The sequence below is a fragment of the Larimichthys crocea genome, chromosome XXI, assembly GCF_000972845.2.
Source record: "Larimichthys crocea isolate SSNF chromosome XXI, L_crocea_2.0, whole genome shotgun sequence".
Lineage (NCBI taxonomy): Eukaryota > Metazoa > Chordata > Actinopteri > Sciaenidae > Larimichthys > Larimichthys crocea.
In genome coordinates this window covers 18275082-18299985 of record NC_040031.1, presented here as the reverse complement: position 1 = coordinate 18299985, position 24904 = coordinate 18275082, and the positions used below count along the sequence as shown (strand labels likewise).

The 24904-nt window shown below is 40.2% G+C and overlaps 2 protein-coding genes across 15 annotated transcripts in view; both read left to right on the top strand.

Annotated features, from left to right (window-relative positions):
• The window catches only part of mef2aa (myocyte enhancer factor 2aa), a 101179-nt gene extending 83797 nt beyond the window's left edge, over positions 1-17382 (top strand). For 2 of the 12 annotated variants that reach the window (XM_019262994.2, XM_019262996.2), the window contains 9 exons: positions 1722-1823; positions 1921-2055; positions 3402-3624; positions 4772-4831; positions 9787-9971; positions 11483-11506; positions 13047-13176; positions 13339-13462; positions 13656-17382. In XM_019262994.2, coding sequence (XP_019118539.1) covers positions 1722-1823; positions 1921-2055; positions 3402-3624; positions 4772-4831; positions 9787-9971; positions 11483-11506; positions 13047-13176; positions 13339-13462; positions 13656-13992 — 1320 coding nt within the window. In that variant the 3' untranslated portion in view covers positions 13993-17382. Of the gene's footprint in view, positions 1-1721; positions 1854-1920; positions 2056-3401; positions 3625-4771; positions 4832-9786; positions 9972-11482; positions 11507-13046; positions 13177-13338; positions 13463-13655 lie in introns of all 12 variants that reach the window. The other 10 variants (XM_019262997.2, XM_019263000.2, XM_019262999.2 and 7 more) reach the window with 10 other exon arrangements.
• A 2438-nt stretch (positions 17383-19820) lies between these two features.
• The window catches only part of mctp2a (multiple C2 domains, transmembrane 2a), a 30830-nt gene continuing 25746 nt past the window's right edge, over positions 19821-24904 (top strand). For 2 of the 3 annotated variants that reach the window (XM_019262990.2, XM_019262988.2), the window contains exons 1-4: positions 19821-19906; positions 20388-21389; positions 22436-22495; positions 22583-22694. In XM_019262990.2, coding sequence (XP_019118535.2) covers positions 20403-21389; positions 22436-22495; positions 22583-22694 — 1159 coding nt within the window. In that variant the 5' untranslated portion in view covers positions 19821-19906; positions 20388-20402. The remainder of the gene's footprint in view (positions 19907-20387; positions 21390-22435; positions 22496-22582; positions 22695-24904) is intronic. The other variant, XM_019262989.2, reaches the window with a different exon arrangement.

The window sequence follows — 24904 nt, the reverse complement described above, 5'->3', positions numbered from 1 at the left end:
TAGTAAACAGGAAATGAACCAGCAAGGCGTTTTCTTAGAATGAGAAGAATGCCACTGCTCTGTACCACACCAAACAGTAATGCATCTGTGGTACAGTACTAGCCATTCATTATCCAGAGGACTTCTCTGTCTTTCGCTCTCCTCTGGGCCTTGCGGACAGTTATGTTTGAAGAGATGTGGGCGCTTTTCTGAACTTCCTTATTTCTGTCTCAGTTGTGCACAGCATCACATTTCTGCCTGTGCAATGTCGATTAACATTGTTCATGTACCCTAAAAAGTACATCCCTCAGAAATTGCATGTGCATGGAGATGGAGTGAGCGGAGTGGGCTCATCTGGTTTTAACAAGCAATCATATTATGCAGGAGTCTCATAATGCCATGGCACAGGTTTTAGGAAATGTAACTTACACTGAGGTTGTGGTAAGCAGCACTGGGTTAGCCACATTGTCTGCACAGACCTAAACGTACTGTCACATCACTGTCAGAGGATGTAGCAGCTGTAGAAACAGCCCCCCTTCTTGCCACACATACACACCTACCACACACACACAGTCAGACACTCTCACACCCAACACAACACACAGACATTGCACATATGCACCACACACACACCTACTCGTATAGTTTCTGTTTCCCTCTCGAGCACACACATTTTCCACTTTGTTGGGTGATGAAGACCAGAAACAGAGTAAGGTCTCATTAGTGTGTGTAGGTTCCTCTCCTCTGCCTCACTCTCTGACCCATGCATCCACAGGAGTCAACGACCTTCCTGTAGACACGAGGCCTCCGAGGCAGCCCACAGACAGGGCAGGGCGCTGCTGTGGACCTGCACTAGCCTGATAGAGGAACCTTGAGAGCCACACATAAATCATGTTTTGATGTACACTGCCTTGATATCACAAGCTGTCACATGCTGTCAGCAAGTCTTGTTAACACTGCTATTCAGAGCTGTAATGAGGAGCAGAGAACAGCCTGTCTGAAAGTGAGCAAAAGAGCACAGCGTTGCATTTATTTGTTGAGCTGTATGTTTTTTCCCCCTGAAGTTAGAATAGGCTCTTTATAACACTACAACACACTGTCCTGTGTACATAAGAGTGCTTTGCTTTTACAATAATTGCTCAATTTTATGCTAAAATAGGCATCTTTGACCACATTTGATAATCCATTTTATTCCCCACATGCATTAACTTTGATAAGATCCCATGAGTGACAACCATACTGAATTACAGATTGGGGCAGTCTTAAAGTGCTCTGCAGCAGGATCTTCTTATGCAGGGTTTTTTTTTTTCCAGCAGGGTGGCCTTGGATAACTGAAATATAATAAAAAAATGCAAACACACACTTGCAGCAAGGGAAGAACTGAAAGGGATGAATACAGGGAGGGGAGGGTTTGTCGAGAAGGAGAGAGAAAGAGAGGAAAAGGGAGGAGGACAATATTTTGTTTCTGTGAACACTTCTGAAGGGTGAAAGGATATAGAGTGACATTTCAGTTTCCCCTTGGTACAGAGCCTTGTATTGAACTACAGTTTAGCCTAGCATCGGTGTAGTTCATGTTGTACTGCAATGAAAGAAGGAGAAACATTCAGTAGAAGCTGATATTTGTACATGTTTGTCTTATATTTTTCTTGTAGACATGTATGTATTAGGTACAAAAAAAACAGCAAAAACACAGAGCCACATCTTGTATACTGTTTCTTTTCAACTGTGCAATTTCATTTCAGAAATTGAGAAACAAAGGCCATAATGACTGTGCTAGTCCTGATCCTGATGACTGTTTTGGGCACAGCCCCCTCATGGACGACCATTTCGGCAAACTAAGCGAAGAGAGTGATTTAATGTACAAGCGCTGTGGTGTAAGTACTTCCTTTGTCCCCTGCTGTTTTGTGTTGATTCCTGTCTTTATGTTGATGTTCACTACAGGCGCTAAACAAGAAAGAACACAGAGGTTGTGATAGCCCGGACCCCGATGCCTCATATGTCCTCACTCCTCACACAGAAGAAAAGTATAAAAAAATTAATGAGGAGTTTGATAATATGATGAGAAATCATAAAATCGTAAGTACTGTAAATGCAACGTCTTTGCTTGGCTTTGTGGCACAAAGGATTTTCACTCTTTTTTCATTTAACTTTTTCCTCTTTTTGTTACCCCGCCCCCCAGAACCTCTGTCAACTTCTTTCAGAACTACTCTAGCTTAAGATTAATGCCCCCTTCACTGGGTGTGCATTTGTTTCTTTATGTTGATTTGTTCAGCAACTGATATTTTGGCACACCCTGATAAGATCACATTTCATGTGAACAGGTGAAATGTTGCATGCTTCTGCTGGAAAGATTACACCCATAGTATCATGGTCATGTTATCATAAATCAAACAGCAGTTGCTATTTGAACACATCAGGAATGTACAGTAAATACTCACAGATGTTTATCATAAAGAAAAGCACGTTCTAGGATTTAATTTAATTTATTTTTCATCACATAATGTAAAACATAAATAAACAAAAAAAAGACGTATATTTACAGTTCCTTGATTATACAATGTTTACAAGTTCTCCTTTCAGATCTTTCTATGACCTCGCTCTCAATGCAGTCTAGTATAAAATAAGTATATCCTGAACAGTTCCAGCAGTGAAGCGTTCCCAGATCACACTAACACTACACTATCATTTAGCATCTTCCCTCTCCTTCATCAAGTGCCACACTGGCTCACCCTCTAAAATACCACAAATCTTTTGTGATCTTATCATGCGTGACAATATTAGAATTATGCGAGAACATAGTGCTTACTAAGCAGTCGTTTTCTCTATGTTCCTGACATGAAGAGCATCACTTTGCCATTAACAAACTAATGATAACACCCGACTGGCTCACTGGATAATGCTATGATGAAACGTTCTCACTGCCACCTGTCATTCTCACTTACGCTTTGCACAGTCAGCACTTTGTAGGTAAATGCAAGTGAGTCACGATTCTTGTAGCTGTGAATCCCCGCAACCTCTCTCTGCTGTGCCGAGAAACACATTGCACAGTGGTGTTTCAAAAGGCAGAAGTATGTGTGGAGTGCTGACTGCTGCAATGCCAAAGTGATCACCTTTGAATGCATGTTTTTGGATTTTGTGTTTTCTGTGTTTTCTGTGTGTTGCGGTAGCACTGAAGATTTGTGTGTATCATGTATGTATGATGTTCATGAGAATAAATATTTTTGACGGTTATATGGTGTCACTCAATAACCCTCAGATGTCTGGCAGAAATGTCTCGTTATAAAGCAACTACCAAGTTTAAAATGCACCGTATGTCTTGTTTTTTTTGCAGTTATTTAGTGTGGTCTGCCTGATTGATTTGTGATTTTTATGAAAGCAAATCCTTGTGTTTAAATGTCTGTGTGTTTGTCTCTCTCTTGTAGCCCACAGCATTGCCTCAGCAGAACTTCTCCATGCACGTGGCAGTGCCTGTATCCAATCCTAATGCCATGTACCAGCCTGGAGGGACTCTTGGTAGCCAGGCCCTGGCAGCAGCCACAGCCTCCCTCAGTGACAGTGGGATGCTGTCCCCTCCACAGGCATCTCTGCACAGGAATGTGGGCTCAAGTGGAGGCCCTCAGAGGCCCACCAGTGCAGGCAGCGCAGGTTAGTGGCAACAACCATAGTCATATGGTCAAAGTTGTGTACTGAGGATGATCTAGACCACTCAGTGCAGGGTTTATTAGAAACCCTTTGTTTTGTTTGAATTGAAGCATATTTAAAATCATTCTTATTGCATACTGTAAATATTTTATTTCTGGTAATCCTGGTGAAAACTGATGGTGGTCAACCAGGAGGTCATTAGCCTAGCTTAGCATAAAAACTAGATGCAGCGGTAAACAGTTAACCTGTCTCCAGTGATAAATATATAATTACTAACTTCTCCAAAGGTAACGAATCTTGGTCTTGTGATTTTTTGTAGATACAAAGTGTACTACATCTTTTCTTCCCCCCAAAACTAACACTGGTGTTTGTTTGGTATTTTCTTTACACATCCTCTGATCTGAAATGATCACCACCCCTTTTGTTTTGTATCAGCATCGTGGAAAAATGAAGTCATTCTACACTACTGCTTGTACGACCGGGTGTGACTCAATCTGTTGAGATAGCATTTGCAAGATTCAGCTTCACTGCATGTGACAATAGAAGTAAGGTGTGAAATGTCTCATTCAAGTTTAACCACATATCCCAATTTGACTAACTGAAGTACTATATGTGAGGGGTTTACTTGATGGGTGTTTACCACAATATCTCCTTTTTTGGGGTTACTCGCTGCAAAGTCTCTTTTGCATCTTTTTCTTTTTCTCTGATTCACATTGGATCAACTTATTTCAAAAGTGAAAAAAAGAAAATGTGCAGGTCTATGTTGCTTAATAATCTTTCTGTGTTTTGATTCAGGTGTATTTCTTGAAAGCATCTGCTTGGCAGAGTGATCATACGACTGTTAAAAGAGGCTCCAATAAATACCTGATTTCCATGAAAATAATTGAGTGCATGTCGGTTGTGCGTCCTTATAGTGGAATGCTGCGTTCGCGATCTCCAACTTTATGAACATAACAAACACCATGATGCACAAAGTCTGCGTGTTTCACCACCACGAGGACACTGGTGGAAATACATGCTTCCCTTTTGTGTGCTGTGAAGATAGGTCTACATGACATTTTCATGTCTGGGCTGGCATCTCCATCACATGCTCTGCTAGCTTGCAGAACGATGCAGATGGTTAATCATATCACTCTGTGCATCTCATTAGGTGGCATGCTGGATACCACAGACCTTTCAGTGCCAAGTGGTGTGGGCTCCAGCCCAGCGGGTAAGTCCTCCTGGAGAGATTCATTAGCTCTCTGTAGCATTGCCCAATAGGCCTCCTGCTTAGCACACGGGTTGGATAGTTGCGTATCCATCTGTGATTGGTTCAAGACAGTTGTCACAGTCATTGACTGATTGTGCTTTTCCCCTATATATTCTCACTGCATGCAAAGCAAATACATGTGTTGCTCCTCTCAACAGAGGAAATGTATGATATGCTTGTTAAATGCATGTTTCAGAGATGGGAAATGGCTCAGCAGCATTCACACAGTGTGGTGTTTGCGCTTGAAACCGACCTGAGTAACCAGGCGAGGCAATTTAGCTGTCCAACTGACTTTGGCAGGTAAATAAACGCAGCGTTTCCTTTAAACTTGTCACCTCTATGCAGTCCTCCCTCCTCCTGTTTCCTTCCCTCTATTGACAGGTGCATCTGTTTTCCCCCACCACTCTGGCAGCCCTTATAAGGCTGGAGAGGGTCTGTAAGATGCCTAGACCAGCATAACCCAGTAGGTATTCGGGCCATGACATCCCACTAAGTCCTCAGTACACAATGACCGGACAGCCTGTCATGGCTGCAATGTGCTGTGTGAGAGGTGGAGGCAGGTGGAGTTTAACCCTTTCCTTGTCACTCCATATAGTATTTCTGACAAAATGCAGTATGGTATTACCAAATGGTAAGATGGTAGATGTTCATAGCTTGTAGATGACCATAAGAATATTGTGCTTATAATGGATTATTTATATATTTCAGGTATTAATTAGACCACCTCAGATTGGAGATTTAGAGTCAGCATTTTAAAGAGATCACTGGATGAGGGTGTGGTACCAGGGTTGGGGTAGAGTTAGGATCCTATGCCAGGGGGGCGTCAGCGCTTGGCACAGCGTGAGCATGCTGCAGCTGTTGTTTGTACCAACTGTGTAGAACAGCAGAGGCTACAGGGAGAAGAAACCTCTCCAGCCCTGCTGTCAGATGACCATTCCTGACATAGCTCTGATTTTTCGCAAGTAGCAGCTATGACCACAGCAGAGGCCTTTCAAATTGGCCAGATGGAAGATGTACCGCGTGATATCTCCTCTCCTCTTCTGTTTGATGGTGTCACCACAGATTATGTGTTTTTTTATGTATTCATTTTTTACATAAGGCAAATAGAAGAAGTAAATGCCATACAACCTTGGAGTTTCTGATTGAGATTTGGAGGATTTACTTATAAGCTGATTTACAAGCATGCGTATAGTATGTAGATGTCAAAGTGAACATGACTGGTGAGATTTTTCTAGCAAACAAATTTCAGTTGTTCTTCCTAAAATAAGCCTTCTGCCTTATCTTGCTTAATCTTTGGTTTAGATAATGGCTCTACAGCTACTACATGTTCAAAAGACCTCTCTCTAAATCTCATTTTATACTATTATTCCTGCATGCAGCTCTGTAATAGATCTTTTCTCTCAACAACTCATACAATTACACCTAATTACAAGCCCTGGTCCTTGACTAGTGAGTGTTAAGAATGAAAAGGAGGATTTCACAGCATGCTCTCTCTTATGCAATATGTCTGCAAGCTGTACTCATCCTTTACTTGATATTATAGCATTACAAGCTTTTAGAACACAATTATAAAGCACGATTGCATGTTCAGTAGATCACACCAGGTAATGGAATAAATAATACTATAGTTTCACCAAGTTTGTGATATGTGTTTAGTGCAAATGTTGCTTTGAGAAAGTTATTTTCTTTCATTTTCATTGTGGGGTTAATTAAAGGTGAAACATGTATTCAGAGTTGGAGGATGATGATGAATCATACCCAAACTGTATAGAAAAACAAAAATATAAAAAGAGAGGGGGGGCAAGAACAAATATTTACCTGGTTGCCATCTGCCTTTTAGTCTTAACAAATCACCCTCTGCACATCCTGCCTGGTCTTAGTTTTCTGAGACACAACAATAGGAGTGTGAATGGCATCAGAAAAACAGTTTTTGGTGGCCCATGATTCCCATCTATTTTTTACCCATTCATCAAGACATTTTGTGGGATGTTGGGCACAATAAGTCTTTGTCTTTGTTTCTTTCCCTGAACTTAAAATGAAAACTGAATATTTCAGTTGTAAACACAAGGCCTTATGTAATAACCCTTCCCAAACTGTGTTAATAATTCAGGACAATGAATTGAAAGCCAGAGAGGATTTATTGGCACAACTAATCTGTTAGAGAAGTCTGACTATAGAATGAGGGCAGACATCAGAAAAGTCCATTGAAATGCCCCTGCTGAAAGGCTGGGCCTTAACTTGTGGCTGTTACCTTGGCTTGAACTTTGTTGTCCAAGCATTTGTTCAGACATGTGTTGCCTTCTATCTTGGAAGATATATGGGATTTTCTCATCATCAGATATTTGAAGTCTTAATCAAAGGCACATTGCAAAGATATGCAAGTCAGGTGGGTTAATCCAAGCCTAAATTAGCCAGAGAATACAGCACTCCGACAGAATGTCTGTCTGTCAGTCTGTCTATGTTTGCTCTGTGATGCGCTGGCAGTGTGTTCAGTGTATCATACTGTTGTCAGCTTATAATATGCTGGTATAAAAGTGGACAAAGAAAAGTGATACAGTGTGACTACATTCATGTTTTAGTAATATTGAATAATGAAAAGGAGCAGCAGCTTCATGTACAATCAAATTTGTCTTAGACATGTCACACAGGAGAGCTAGGAGCTTTGTGTTTCTCACAGCCACTGTTGTTTATGTGAGGAAGGAGATGGTGAAGCGAGGGAGTTGCAATCAGCAACTACAACACAACATATTTTCGTAAATCCTACAGACTGGTGCTTTAAAATAAGTGTTATTTAAAGGTAGGCCTATATATGATGTCATAAATTATGTTTTTTTTTAGTTTTGTATATGTGTTATTAGAAGGTGTTTCATTAAATTTGAAGTTAAATTGTTGGCTTATTTCACATTGTCTTAGCATAAAAAAAACACAGGCATAATTTATAATTTTTTACCAGTATTGTGCATGTTAACTGCCTGGTGTGGCCGGTGTCACACTTGAGTGTGAGTTACGTATTGCAATACAGCCATCTTCAGTGTTTTTAGTTACACCTGTGTTTCCCTGTTGTGACAAGTGAAAATATCTGTTGTGAAAAGGCTGTCATGTTGTCATCTCCTTTTTCTTGCTTTTCTTGACAACAGCTTTCACAGCTCACTGATTGTAATCAGAAAGCTCTTGACATGCCGTTTTTGCCACGTTGCAAGTCATTCCTTTACATGAAATTCTATTTGCACTAACATCTCATTCCCACTCAATGACATCTTCACTGCTTTTAATCAGGTTTGCTATTTTAGGGCCTTGGACATTTACTCTGCTAATTCTGTAAACATTGTTTTCTTGCAGCAGCCAAGTCTTGTGTGATCAAAGCCAGAGCTGATGGCAATAGCTGCTTGTATATACTGTTGATTCAGCTGTGTGATACTATTGTCGGCATCATAACTGTTTATTTGACCGTGAATTGTTGCTGTCCTTATCTGTAGTCAGAGGGGCTATTGTTCCATTATGTTCCTACGCAAGGGCCTACACATTGTGCACACACTTTGTGTTTCACTGGGATACACTGAACACAATGGAGAAGTCAGCAACTTGTTGAAGTGTTACTGATCTGTTGATACAGTGCTAGATACAATTCATTCTGTTTGCCCCTTGTTTTCAGGATTTCAACATGTACATGTTTTTTTTTGTTTTTGTTTTTGTTTTGTTTTTACTTAGACTTAGGTATAGTATGTTCAATGTAAAATTCAAGTGCACTTGAAACATTGCTTTTGTCTTGGTTATTTTCTTTCATAGCAATTCAGTGCTCCATTTTTATTAGAGTGGATTTGTGTGGAGCTGCAGACCTTGTTCAAATGAGTCATAAAGTATTTTGAAATCGAAAAAAGGTACTGCATGTCCAGGAAGAATTAATCTGAAACCTGTATTCTTTTTTTATTTATTTATTTTTTAGCATTTTTGGAGGCATTTTTACCTTTATTGGCCTGGAACAGAGGCAGACAGGAAACAAGTTACAGCTAGGGGGATGACATGCAACAAAGGTCTTATCAGCTACAGTTAAAACTGTGTTGCCATGCGGCATGTGCTATAATCATTTGGCTATCAAAGCCCTCCTGAAACCTGTAGTTTTTAAAACACATAAGTTATCATAATAGATTTATTTTAATTCTCATATTTGTAAATCACAAAGCACTTTATCTTGGTGCTGGTATTTCTGAAATTTCTTTTAGGCTACATAACATATTATAGTATATTATACAATAATGTGCAGTAACTGTTCAATGACTCCACGTGGGTAACAGTGCTGTTAAAAGTCTTTATTTTATTTATAGATATAGGATAATCTGTCCATTCACGTATTTACTCTTTGCACAGGATAGTGGTCCAGTTGTAGTGTTGGAGTGAGGAGGACAGGAGTTTCTAAAATTAGCTGGGTGCTCAGGACTCAAACTTACTTTCTGAAGAAAAGGAAATGACTAATGACCGTGTACATCAAGGTGTGAAGGTTGTTAAGGGGGTGTCTAGCACTTTGCTGTTGTTTGTGGGCACAATGAAAAAAACAACATCCTAGATCCTTTTATTGTGTTTTATTCAACTGTAATGGCTTCAGCTATTTCTTTTAAGCAGTCACAGTACATTTGTCAGTGAACTGCTCCTCATCCCAAGATGCAAAGAATTGACTTTGATCTAATCATTCACAATAAAAATAAAAGGCTCATCAATTTTGAAATGGACATTTTATTTTTGTAAATGTGCAGGATAATTATCCAAGTCTATTAAAACTTCCCAGAGGGTTGGAAACACTTAACGCTGCATGCGGCGACAGGAAAACAACAGTGTGCGAGAGGCTTGCTTGATGACTGGTAGTGTTGTCAGTCACAGTCCATGGTTTGATGATGTGTTTCTGTTGCTGTGTACCTCTGCAGGGAATGGTTTTGTTAACCCCAGGGGCTCTCCGGGCATCCTCAGCACACCCAGCGGCAATGGCTTGGGTAAAGTAATGCCCACCAAGTCTCCACCACCCCCTGGAGGGAACATGGGAATGGGAAGCCGCAAGCCAGACCTAAGGGTTGTTATCCCTCCATCTAGCAAAGGGATGATGCCCCCACTGGTGAGTACAGAGCACACCACTGCACACAAATATCACCAGTTAAAGGACCTTTAAGTATCTCTGCTGCAGGGCAGACCAGAGCTTTTGCTCAGTGTTTCAATCCAGACATTCATATTGGATGTGTGTAGCATGTTACAACTTTGAGTGAGGTTGTCACCTCACCAAGGACTTACTGCCAAAGTGGGACTCACTCCCAGTGTGTGGGCCACATCTGAGCAACATTTCTCTTGTGCAGCATTCTTCCTAGATCACCTCCATTAAATGTTGGCCGAGCCAAAAATCTGCAGCCCAGGTGTCATAACTCTCACTCAATTATTCCCATTTAAATGAGAGGCGTTCTCTAATTATAATAATGAAGGTGCAGAGTGCTCTGACCACAGTGAACACCTGAGGCTAAACTGCACTCGGCTAGTCATAAATCAACATACAAAAAAAACTATAGGTGGGGGATTTCCAGACACCGGCCAGCCATTGTACTGTTTTCAACTTTGCGTGTTGCTGGTGTTGTCAGCAACAGGAGCCACTCCAGGAAAATGATTGTTTGGTAAATAAACCTCAGGTTACTGTGGGTGCTCCTCCTTTTGCCGAGCCACAACTAGCCTGGAGTGCAGTGTTTAAACAACTGTGTGTTACCATGTTGGCATGTGGAATCAGTAGAGCAAGGCAGGTTGTGTTGTAAGAGGTCTGAAACAGGTTAGACAGCTGCTGGAGGAAGGTTCTGTTCTGTCTGAGCCAACGGAGCATTTTAAACCGAGTCTGTGGAGGGTGCTGGCTGTGGCAGGTCTGCAGACAGCCTGTCATTAGGCCATAATGGTATTAAATTAATCACATCTCAGTGTGACAGAGTGTAGATGAAGACTTAATCAGGGGCCCAGGGTGTGAGCCAGATAATATCTTGTCGCCCTTGTCGTGTCTTCCTGCTGCTATTGATTGAGTGTGGGTATTAAGACAGCCCTGGCCTGGTCACAGTATGTCCCACAGCACAGAAAAGATGGAAGATGGGCTATCTGTTTTTTTTTCTTTTAGTGCAGGGATGATTTCAGAAACACAAAGTACTATTAGGTAATTGTTGGTACCAATGAAGAAACTTCATGTGTAATTTGTGATGATTACAGGATGATTGCAGTGTCACAATCAGAATCATATGAGTGTTGGTCAATATCCAGAACAATTCTGCAGCCATACTGTCTTTTTCTTCTTCTCCTTACAACTATATAGCCCAATAAGCTATAGCTTCACGTACACTCATTGTTCGAAGATTGTGGCCACATACTTGAATGTAAATCAGGTGCTTGTGCTTTGGACAAAACATGAGTATACCATCAGGCTATAGGCTTGAAATAAGTGTGAATTTACAATGACTGCAGAAGTCATCCACGTTTCTTTAGTTCTTATTGCCCCCCTTTGCTGTAAAATCTAGATGGCTGGCACTATTTTTCAGAGCGATTTACAGTCACTCTGCTTCTTATCTCTGTAACTCTGCCTCTCTTCTTTTCTTCTGTTGAGGGCAGTCGGAGGAGGAGGAAATGGATTTGGTGAGTTCTGACAAATGCCTGGGCAAATGGCTGAGATGTGAACATGCTTCCGGTAATCACACATGCTAGACTAAAGGCAGTGCTCAAACCGGAGATTGGCTCTCAGAACTGCCAGCAATAATAAATTAAAAAAAAAAAAAAATGTTTTGTCACTGCATGTTTTTGGGTTTGGCCTGTGAAAATTGCCTCAGCCTGTTAAATTGGCTCCTCCATTTCCAACACGTCAATGTTAGTCATACACCACGAAGAGTGTGAGCAAGATAAAGAGAGAGAAAGAGAGTGTAAGCTTAGCGCAAATTATTATTATTATTTAACTATTATATTTTAGTCACAATCTGAAAGGTTTTAGAATAACAAAAGTGTTTGTGGGTAAAAATATAAATAATTGGTATTTTTTCTGAGGAAAGATTACATCATTGTAAATGATATCATTCTGTGAGATACTTGGGTTTGGTGAAGTCATCTGGCTGGAGAGTGTTGGAACAATGCTAGGAAGCCATCAACTAGATCATGATGCAATGCTGCTTCAAACTGCTGGCAGCTGTTTGTTACATTATATTCTGATGATTTGTTATAGCATTGTTCGAAAATATGTCTGCATTTGATTAGTGTAGTTGGACTGCGTGCGTTTGTAGCTCACATCGTGGTATGCTGCATGACCACACCGTGCTGTGTAGGTGTGTTTGTGTGGAGTGCATGCTAGTCACTGCACTAAAAAGCACTGGGGCTTACGTACGTCACTCTGGGAATTGAAATGTGTCATTTATATTATCCTTTTGCACCCTCCCAGTTAAGGTTTGTTTTTTTGATTATAAGACTAATCACTACACTCATTTTGATTTGTTGTACTCTCAGTGTGCAGGCAATAGATGACGTTGAAACGGGCTTGCTCATCACAGCCGTTCCTAACCTGCACAGTCCCTATAACAGCACTCTTTTTCATGTCTAACAACATAAAACTCATCAAGCAAATCGGCGTGAATCTGATTAATAATTTGTTTTGCCTCTAGCTGCATGTCGGTTCTTGTGGTTCCTACGCTGACTACATCTGTCAGTTGTACACTTAAAAGTGATGGAAGAAATTAATGATTTATTGTGATTACTGAAATCCACTGAACTATTTTAAACACATAGTAACCATTTTTACCGTGGGATAGATTATGCTGTTTGTTATATACATACACATATATTTTTGGGAACTATATCTAAATAGTGTCAGAAAACCTCATCACTTATTGAATATTGTTTCCTGTATCTTTTTTTTTTTTGTATTTGTCAGAACACACAGGTAGTAAAAATAAACCAGGAAGCTCAGCACTTTGACTTCCATGAAGCTACACCACCATCTGGTGGCAGCCTTTATTACTACATTCAAGTTTCAACACGATATGTATAGCAAACTTAAATCTGAACTTAAAGATAAATGTAGGCTCTTAATTAAATATAGAAAATGTATACTCTGTTAAGTGTTAAAATGAGGTGCTAGTGTGTCATAGTTTGGGCTTATGCATTTTCTATGTTGTTTTTCTGTGTTTTGCAGAACACCCAGAGGATAAGCAGCTCTCAATCCACCCAGCCGTTGGCCACTCCAGTAGTGTCTGTCACCACCCCCAGCTTACCCCCACAGGGCCTGGTCTACTCAGGCATGCCCACCTCCTACAACCCTGCTGGTGAGTCTGGCCTTGCTCTCCCCTCAGACTGAAAACAACCGTCTCAGCCGTGACTGTTTGTACTACACGCTGTTGGTTCCTGCTTGTTTCTCAGTGGCACACGATGTTGTAGCTAAAATATGAGTGAGTTCTCACTGTGTGTGGCTGCTTTTGTTTTTACAGAGTTCTCCCTGAGCAGTGCAGAGATCTCTTCCCTACAGGGCTTCAGCTCTCCTGGGCTCTCACTGGGCTCCATGTCGGCATGGCAACAGCATCAACTGGGCCAGGCAGCTCTTAATTCTTTGGTGTGAGTAACACACTTCCAAACAAAGGCACACTCTCCAGACGCCCTCACATAAAAGCAACACCCACTGTGCTCTGTGATATCATGCTGAATCACACATCTACATATTCCTGGCTTTTTCACATGGTTGCACCTCACATTTTGGTGTCTCATTTTTAGACTGAACACAGAAATGTCATGCTTATCTTCTCTGCAGTGGTGGAGGTCACCTACCTCAGGGCTCCAACCTCTCAATCAACACCAGCCAGAGCATAAACATCAAGTCCGAGCCCATTTCGCCGCCACGGGAGCGTGTCACCCCCTCTGGCTTCCCCCCTCAGCAGCCGCAGCAAGGGTCCAGCCGACAGGAAGTTCTGGGACGTTCACCCGCCGACAGCCTCAGCTCCTCCTGTAGCTCTTATGATGGCAGCGATCGCGAGGACCATCGGCCAGACTTCCACTCACCGCTGGGGCTGGGCAGACCCCCTGCTAGCTCTGAGGACAGGGAGAGCCCCTCCGTCAAGCGCTTGCGCATGGACACATGGGTGACATAAAGAGCCCCGATCAGGCCTCCAGTCACCAGCCAGTCAGAGAAAGGGAGGGGTTAGACATGGAGATAAAAGAAAGAGCAAGGGTCCTTAGAGCTATCATTATAATATTATTCAACTCCATTTCAATTTGTAAGACTGAGTGGCAGATGTTATAAGACGTGTCAGGACATATCTAAAGTAAATTCTCAAACAGTAAGATTAAAAAAAAAAATCTCAGTTAGCTGGACTGAATTTTATGCACAAGCAGGTGGTATCAGGTACTTGGTGCAATTCAGATGACGTTTGCAGAAAGAAAAAGAGATGTTAAACTTAAATTGTTAAACAATAGGTGGTAGATTATTGTAGTCACTGGTCTAGTCAGACACTTACATGTAGTTGCTGTATTGCTGTTGTGCTCGCAAGTTGCAAACAATCAGAGAAAGTTGCGTTGCTTTCAGGCTGAGGACCCTTACATATGATGTCCACTGCAAGAACGATCTCTTAAAATCATGCTGTAACCATACAAGAACTTTATCTTAGGTGGCCTCTTCTAATTTATTGATTCAGTCCATCAGAAGATACCTGAGAACATGGAGTTAATTAATACTTTACAAGAATACAGAACACAGTAAATATTTGCAACAGTTGAGACTACTTTAGTGAATAAATGAAACAATACTGTTGGAGGTAAACACAAAACAGCAACAGAATTTATTGCAATAATGAGATACTATTCATTTTATAATTTAAAAGAGTAGGGTATATAAATGTGCAATTAAGATAATGCGAACCTGTCCAGTTGAACTGGTGAGAAAATCAACATGTTCACATTTGTGTAACAGTTCATCAGTAATATAAGCCAAAGCTGTTCTTTTGTGTTGTTTTGTACAGTTGCTACGGTTTCCTAACAATTCACTCAAATGCACCATTTCTCTCATCATAGTTTTATTTTTTATTGTGCGTTATTGCAAACAGTGTAAAGTCATGTAAACCAGATCTTGAATCGATATCTAAAGCCATGAACATTTGCTGTTCTGTTTGTATAATTGAAAATTTGAGCCAAACATTTTCTTTTGTTGTGTAAATAACGACTTTAATATATATCACCAGGGTGTGAGTACATGCTGAATGTACTGTACTGATCACCGTTTTCAAGAAAAGTATATTTTTGTGGATTACAGCCAAGTTTACAAGAGTAGACCCTTAAAAAGTAGATCATTCACTGGTCAATGTTTGCTATTTTGTTAATTTTACTGTAATCTCTTCTAAATTGAATTTCCAACATAACCTCCCATGTTTTTTAGTTCCAGGTGGTCAATCTGTTTTTTTTCTCTCTTTATTAGTGGTGACCGTTTGTCCTGAAGACGTTGTAATAACAATGCTGTGAGGTTGAAGTTCCACTACTTTCATATTTGTGAAGGATGATCACAAGGCTAGGGGAAATGGGGTTTCTTCTCTCCTATTGTTAGCTTGTGTTAGTTGTATACCAGCAGCTGCTGAATACACTGCCAACATTCAAACCCAAGGTCCCATCCCCACAAAGAAAAATAATCTATTGTTATTGCATGTAGCTCAACTGAAAGACATGCCATCTCTCCAGCCCTTTCCACTATCCTGTTATTGGTTCGTAGAATTCAAACAGAAGACATAAATGTGGTAAAAGTGGCTGCTGACCTTCACACAAAACTTATCATGCCTGTGCCGATATGTGGTTGTAAATATCGCAGTCTACTTGAAATGTCAGTCATAATTATGTACAAAAATACTCATGTGTTTCTTTAAATTGGCCCCAATGGTATCTTATATCAATGCCCTCTTACTAGTATGAGAACTCTAGGCCTAGGAACCTTAGGATCCAGAAAAGTGAAAATCTGAAGGCGTTGAAGTCATGTACTCGAAACGTGTTGGGACACGAGGTGGATGTCTGTGTTATTACGGTGTGCAGAGACAGAACCAGTAAAAGGGGGCTGTGACTTGTTTTCTTCTCCATCATCACAGAAGCAAATAATTCAGCAGCTAATTCATAATAACACCAACAACAAATGTCATTGACTTCAATCTCACTGCTGGATTGCACACATTTGTATGAGAAGTTTGCTGTACGAGAAAAGGTATCACTCTGCATTTGCCGTGACATATCTTGTGTGGGTTTCTGAGGTTTCTGTTCTCGCCACCTTATCATCAGCTCCATGGTATTTCTCAGTATACACCCGTAATGATCTATGCAGTTTACGCCCCAGTTGATACACATGATATACAATACATGATATATACAGAATATGATGTCAGTACAGGTCACATTTAGTCCACAAAGCATTAGGAAGAAGAGCCTCTGAGAGTAGACTGTTACCCTGAAGTGCCACAGCTAGCAGTTGCTGGACATACTACAAGTTACATACTACACTTTATTAAATGATTGATTTGGATACCCCCGGGGCAATCTCTTCATGTTCATATACATTGGTAGACATACTTAACATAATGTACAGTATGGAAATCCATAATGTAATCCAGCCTAACACAGCTGGTGAAAATAGCAATAATAAATGACTACAACAAAAATTGTCTGCCCGTCTTGGCAGCACCACCTCGTAGTTGAGCACATACTTTAGCACTTGATAACATATCAGGGAATTTTGTAGTTTATCTATCTACAGTATATGCACAGTTAGGAAATGCCTTATCCCAAAGAAAAATTATACCATTTTTCTTCTATTTTCTCTCGGTTAAACAAAAAAAGACAATGCAGATATCACTCAAACTTGACCAGACCTGCCTCTTCTCAGAAAAGACTCACACAGTGAAATGCACGGTGAATGCACCGCGATACGCTTTGCTCTTTTTGGTCTATGTCCAAATTGTGCACAACTGATGAATGTGAAAGGAAAGAGTAATCAATGAACCTTTGTAGAGGACTTTCTTCACTTTGCTGTGTAAGAGTACACTGCTTTGCTTCATGGCTTTTATAAACAGAACTATGTGTTTGGTAAGTGTTTGTAGTTGATAGTTCACTTAACTAAAGAAGCTGTTTTCGGTTTGAATGCTCAGACCGTTTGGCGGCACAAGCTGGACTTTGTTGCCAATAATGAAATTATTTGTTTCAAAATCAAAAGAGATTTTAAGTTAATCTACATTTTATTTCCCTTGAATGTGTTATTTTATTTTCATCATACAATAAATATTCAAGTGAACTTTTTATTAAACAATTAAGATACTATGCTAGATATTGTTGTACAAAATTTGTATTCTTCACAAAAGTACAAATATTGGCTTTTAATGTGTAATTTAGGTTATCTCTCTTATTCTGTATAAAATGAAGTAAACAACTCTTACATAGAATTTGTTCTCCTGTGAAGTCCCAAACAGTAGAAACTGTCAGCTTTATTAAACACCTCAGTGTATGCTCAATCTGAACTCCATGTCTATTCATCTTTGAATTTTGCCTAGACTTTTATTTTCTGCATGCATCAGGGAGTACATTGCCATTTCTTATCACACAGCGATGCAAACTAAACAGTTTTTAATTGAAACAAAAGTGCTGCTTAATTTACTGTCAGGACTTCTAACATGCTGAAGTCCTGCATTTAAAGTCTTCATCAAAATGTACAGGTTATATTATGGGATTATTATAATGCAGCTTATTAATGTTGTCGCTGTGGTGGGGGAGCGGTTAACTGCTTAGTAAGGTTGGGTCATGTGTCACATTTTATGAAATGATACAGATATTTTCAATAAAAATCAGATGAAAGAGAAATATTTCCTTCTAAAAATGTAGCATACGAAAAGTATAAAGTACCCTAAAACTGAAGTACTTAAGTAGCTCACAATTGTACTTAACTATTTGAACATGCAGGCTACTTTGTTTTTATCACTGGTGACAGAAGCACAAAGTTAGTCTTCACATGATTCTGATAATAACTTTTAGATTAAAAATAAGATTGTTTTTGTGGACAATCTGGACCACTTGCTTCACAGGTGATCTAGTGACATGACTCTTAAATGTGTTATATGTACTGCATATATGTATTTCCACAGTACCGCCAGCAGGAGGCACTGTAATACAGTATAACACACAGCACTGCAGGCTGCTGGCCTGCTGATGCATGTTGTTGAGGTAAAGGTGAGTTGGTAAACCACTGGAGCTCACAGGTCACAATAACTGGGAGCATTAACACGAGCCAACACAACAGATAGTACCAACGGTACCGGTATTTAAAAAAAAGAAAAATTGTTACAGATTATACCTTTTATACATGTGACAAATTATGAACACACCCTAAACAAGATGCTTGTGTCTATAAACGTAACCAAACCTTAACCACAGTGGTGTGATATAAGAAAATGGTTGTAAGATTTCAACTAATACGTTGTTAAAATGTTTTGTGTAGATGGACTAGACAAATAAAGTGTTGCCATGGGAACAACACCCAGCAGTAATGATAGCAAGTTAAAGTTATGCAAAGTCGTTAATGCATATTTACTATTGGTAAATAGCAGTTTCACTGGTCACAGTTGTTTGCTTAATGTGAATTTTGAATCCAGTTGTGCTGCTTTTCTTACCAAGATAAAAACATAAAACAAACATGGGTTTGAGGTCAGCTGTGTAGTTGACAACCTTCTTTCATGGTTGTATTTTCAGAGTGAAAGCTTGCATGTGCATCACTCAGTATATCTGTCCCTAAGTGCATGTTCTTGGCTTCCTGTCCATCAGACCAGCTGTGCTGCAGGCTGGAACACGTCCAGTGTGCATGTGTAGAGTAACCAAGCAGGGTTTTGGGCTGTTTGAGTTGTGTGAGAAGAAGGGGCGACAGGCCACCTGCCATAGGGGCTTGCCCTGTTCAGATCCCCAGCCCTGCCTTTCAACTGGGAGCCAAGTTGGGGTTCTTTCATGTGGGCCTGATCTCCTTAAGACATCAGCAAATATTGAACAAGACTCAGTCCAGACTCAAACACATCTGTTGTCATATAGTCTCCACTGTTAGGCACAGACAAGGAGGGAGAGAGTGTGAACACCAGTGGGTCTGTTGCATTGGCTTGTATGTGTGGACAGAAAGCTATAGTTTATACTTTGCAAACACAAATGCTCACTTTTGACGAGCTTAGGCTAAACCATGTTCCACTGTAAACAAATATGGGGCTGTGTGAAAGAAATGGAGTTTGGTATGACAAGGCAGCCGCTGTGTGCCAGATCCATGCTGAAGATCAGGGATGAGATAAGATGAACAGATAGCCAACATTTCATATGCCTCACTCATGTTGTGGAATCCATCAGCAGTATTTGGGACTGTTTTGGACAGACAAGAAGGACAGTTGTATTGTAGAATTAGGCTAGATTATGGTATTAAGTTGTTTTGTTATGGACCTATATAAGAATGCGTATTAGATGAAGTGTCATGATATGCGTGATAGAATTAAAAGCAGACAAATACCCTCACAAATGCAAATAGTCAAAAATTCAAATCAACATCAACCAGACTGAGAAGCGGGCAATGAACAGGCTGGTCACCCTGCTGTACTGTGAACCACTGCAGCACAGTTACTGTAAGTGTTTATTTAATCCCGCCTTAATACACTTAATATTTTCTGATCCCACATACCTGAAGTCATGCTGTATATAAAATAGTTTCACCCACACTGAAATATTTGGGTGGGACACCTATGAGCCTCATTCAAAACACCTGACTAGCATTCTCATAGTCATTGAAACTCACCTTGTGTGACTGGTATGGCTGGTTTCACCCAGTTTGGCTTCTCCACCAATCACTTGTTTTCAAAGCTGCCTCCAAGCAGGAAAGTGCACTTATTACATGCTGTTCTGTCTGAACCACTTCCTCTTTTTGATCATTGATAGTATGGTTGAGCTGCCTCTTTGGAAATTTACTGTTGTTCTCAGTGAAGACTGATTCAGTGTGTGCCTTTGTCAAAGTCGACTGGACAGGTATAGTGTGATGTTTTCTATGTCTGAAGTGTGATAATCCTGAAGATAATGTCATGTAAAATAATTTAAGTGAAGTAATTTATTAAGAAATGTAGGCATCTCTCTTGTAGTTATTAGTTATTAGTTATTATTGTGTTTTAGTGCTGAAGGTAAAGGCAGAAAATTGGCAGAATGGTGGCACTAATTCAAATGCCAGACCAACATCACAGACCTTTGCTAGTGTCTGTTGACAAATCTGTTACTATATCTTGACAGACTGTACATTGTTTTCTTCAGACACCTTGTAGAAGAGTTTTAAATAGACTGAATTGTACCTTTTTTTAAATATTATTTAAGCCAAAGTCCGGGAATTTAATGTAATCTAATGCTTGTTTTTTGCTCAGAAATAAGTATAGATACAGTATGTATGGCCTCTGGCACATTTCACTTGGCTGCTGTAGTGCATTACATAACAAGTAAAGCATGCATCTTGATATCACAGGTGTTTTTCTGAAAGATGGATGTCAAGAAAAAGAACTTCTTGGAGAACCTACGTATGAAAACTAAGTTAGTCAACTTGAAGAAGCCACGTAAGAAGCCACTTGAGAAGCAGGGGAGGAGGCTGGCCCATCGGCGCAGTATATCTGTACCAGACCTAAGGTTTGTGCCAGGTGAAGCTACAGAGAATTCCTTGCCATCCACTGCCTCGGAAGGCATCTTCTTTGGCACCTCCCCTGGTTTGAGTGATACTGATTCTATTGCAAGTGTCTCCACCACCGACGGATCAGTTTTCACAGACAAACTGAACGATTCATTTCCAGAAACTTCTCTCAGATTTCCCACCGATAACACAAATGCAGCTTTGTATAGAAAAAGTACACCAGTGGAAACACTGCTGCTTTATGAGGAAATTGAAGATATGAGAAAGAACAAGGTAAACATGACTCAAGAAGGCCTGTATGCACAAGTGGATAAAAAAGCCAAGGGCAGTGTACCTACATTTACTTTAGACCCTATTCCTACACCAGGATCTGTTTTTATCAACCCACAAGTTAATTCACAAAGGCCAGACTTTGTAGAGAGAGAGTGTCTCCAAGGTGAAGACATCCCAGTAAACAGATTGCTTCCAGGTATGACCTCTGCAGCAGTGGCCAGAGCAAGCTCACTTGGTGAACAAGCGAGTCCTTACATAGTAAGGAGGACTGCATCGTTTGAGAAGAGAAGGCCAGCATCTGAGACAGGGACTCCACCATCAACCAAAAGAGCTCCTCCAAAAAAAGTGTCTCTGATGTTAGAACCTCTGGGTACTCCTTTGGAGAGTGCTGATGGTACCTCTTTGGACTCTGCCTGTGGCACTCCCAGTGAGGAGCGAGTCATGCCCTGGACAACTGACTCAGAGGAACTGGACCGAGAAGCCTACTCTCCCTTTTTAATGAGAGAGTTCTGCAATGAAGAGGCTCTGCTGGAAGAAGCCCAGTATGGGGAGGCCCTGGAAGAAATGGAGGTCAGTTTCATTACAGGTGTATTTAAATACATGAATAATCAGAGGATTGCATTCTTATTCATACTGTTATTTTAAATTTGACATCAGATATCAAAGTAGTGATATTCCTTCGTGGTGATAAATCAAAAAGTTGGAAAGCCAAATTGATCCATTCCTGTGCTTGGACAGTAACTTGAAGAGCTCCCACTGCTATAGAAAGTGAGATGAAAGTGTTTATTTTTTTAATATAAGTATGCAAGCACCAGTGGTAAAATAAATTTATCAAGAAGTTGTGTGATAAAGTATGGTATTATAAACATAAACATGTAACCTGCTACTGAAAATATGAAGGAACACCACAATAACTAAGTCACTAACAGCTAATGTATTCTCACATCAGTCATATTTGTATGCTTTCATTTCACTTTCAAATGGTGCAGTTTGGTTTTTCACCCACTTCAGCTGTTATGCTAACTTCAGCTGTTATGGATACTAAAGTTGTCCACAGCTTCTAATATTGTGAATAGCATGAAATTGACATTCCTTTTCTAAGGCTGAGATTAGGCTTGAGGTTTTAGTACATCTTGTCACTTACATGTAGACATATATATTCAGTATACACCCATCGTGGCAGTGCCTATTGAGTCTTAAGTGACCACCTGGGATTTGACTTTACACAGTCCTCGGATATAGTTGAAACTAAGACTATTGTTTTCTTTTTTTTTTTAGATGCCTCTTAGAGGGGGAAACCAGTCAGAAACCTGTGTTACTAGTTAGAGACACAATGTTCTACAAAAAGAAACAGATAACATCTCTCTTTGCCTTACTGCTTTTTGCTGTCACTTAGCAGTATTTGCATAATGTTGATACGCTTGGCTGTGAGTCTAAAAGGTACTATCTATAATCACTTAGAATATGTCTTGAAATGGATAAACACCCTTCATTATTATATTATTAAAGCCATAAATCATGAATATAATGTCTACCTTTCTTACCCACACCTAGACATTCCAGTTTGACTGTACTAAGTGTTTCATAAAATGTCATTACAAACTTTTTCTATGTAGATGTCCAGTGAACCATGTGATTTCTTGGACGAACATTTGATGGATCCTCTAGAAAACTCTGTGAGTACTCACTGTACTGCTCTGCCCATTGAAGTAAGCCAGGCATCTGGTATGAGACAGCCTATAAATGTAAATGGTTCTCCACAGCAGGGTGTGACAGGAGGGCCTGATGTCCAAGTACCTGTTGCGGTCCAGAGATACCTCCTGAACATCAACCTAAAGCAGGGAAGGAACCTGGTCATCAGAGACAAGCGCTCCGGTAGGTCAATGACCTGCAGTTGATCTGTATTTCCTGGTTCACTTGAGAAGATAATTACTAGCTCTTTATAAGCCAAGATCAAACTGTTTCCTTAACTGTGGGGATTTTTTAAAACACCCTCGGAAGGATCAGTACGGATCGAGAGATGCCATATCAGATTTCCTGTACATCCTAAAAGAATGCAGTTCTTTGTGTGTTGCCTTTTGGCTACAGCTGAAGAGTCCTTGATGAAACACTGCACATGCGTATACATCTTGTTAATCTTGCTGTGTTATGAGGCAGTCAAACAGATAAAGGCAAGATGGGCTGTGTTCAGTTAATGTTTCTGTTTACTTGGCCACTTGTTAAGTGGCCTATGTACACGAAGAAAAAAACACTAAAAAAGTATGCAGTCAGACCAGTATGACAAACGGCAGACTAGAATAAAGGAATCTTCCTAATGAAGGAAAACTTTGTACATGAAACCACTAGTATTGTAACTTAAAAGAACAACAGATGATTGAAATGGTATGCCAGGTGTAATTGTAGTGGTGAGTTTGCTGAATTAAAGTAACAATCAAATGTTCTTAATTTTTCCCTATAACTGATAGACTTCCTTGAAACAAAGCCTGTGAATATTAGATTTTAAAAAGTAGGAGTTGTTATCACTCAAACTACAAATTCTATCCCGTTACAAGTGTGATGGAGAAACTACGGTGCCCATGAAACATGTGAAAAGTGCGGCCCTACAGTATCTAGAGCCAGTGTTTAGTTTGTGTGTTCTGGACTACTGTAGAAACATGACAGTTCAACATGGTAGAAAATCCTTATTTTCAAGTTATTATACAGTAATGAGAACATAGGCCACAACATTTTTTCTGTTAAGTTATTTGTGTTTTGAGGTATTTTTTAAATGTTTTATTATTGTAATCATCCCAAAATTGTGCATTTGGATCTGTGATTTAGTTGCAATGATTCATTCTCATGTCCAGGTATAAAATCAAACAAGGCCTTCGATTTTAACACATTTTAATGAGTTGATTTTCATAACTATTTGAACTTTTGTGAATTGAAAATGATCCGTGAGAAAGAGCAAGACGGAGAGGCCCAAGGGTGAGATTCAAAATTCCACTCATTTTGACCATTCCTTGGGGCCCAGGCTCAGTATACTATGCTTTGGAAAACAGTGACACCTAGTGGCCATAAATAAAACTACAACACATGACGGAATTCATGTGTGGTCTCAATTAGTGAGGGTATTTGCTGCCTTTTTTACACTTGTATAATTTGTTTTGTTTAAAGTAAAAAATAATATTTAGTATATATTAATGGCCATTTTAGAGTGGTAGATGCATTTCATGGTAGAAAATGTCTTGTGATATGGCATTATTTCAATTTTATCTAGTTGAAAATTGAACCCCTTAAGCTACACTGTAGTTTTAACCAATGTTAAAACTGCTGTAGCTCCTGTAGCTTTGGGAAATCACCTTACACTGAAAAGGTGAAAGGACTTTTTTTTTTTTTTTTGGAATGATGATTAACAATTTTTACCTGCCTGTTGGCAGAAGATCCTCCAAGCCCAGTGCCCTACTCCCTGCTAGTTGAGACCTTACTTTCCCTGACAAGATGGCACCATGATGATGCAATCCCCACACGCCCCCTGTCTCTCCACTGTTTGCCCAACAATAAACACCGTGCCAAAGGCTCACCAATGGCATACATTGTCATTACATATTCTGAAAGGACCCACGCCACCAGCCCCCCACTCCTTAGTTTTTGTTCTCCCCTTTTTTCCCATTAATTTCCATCGTCACCGTTCTCAGTCATGCCAGAGCTTTTCTCCTTGCTAGCTGCCACATTCTCCTCCTGTCAAGTTGCCTGGAGGTTTCCCTGTCACAGGCTGGCAGGGTGGAGCTGCTGTGGGTCCTGCCTGCCTTTGCGAGATGTTCATTTGGAGTGGGGAGCTGACAGGCCTGACAGCCCATCCCCACAGGGCCTTTGTCATGTGATTCAAGCCTCCCTGCAGGCTCTCTCAAGCACCCCTTTATTCCCCTATACAAATGAAGGCATGGGACTGGCTTTCATTTTTTGGCCAATCTGCATGCAATTGCAGAAACAAAGAAGTCCCTTACCCCCACTCCACTCACAGACAGACTTTCTTAACAGGCTTGGGAGATTAACACTGGTTGCTTCTAGATTTTGGTTTCTGGTTGCCTCATGCTGGCGAGTGT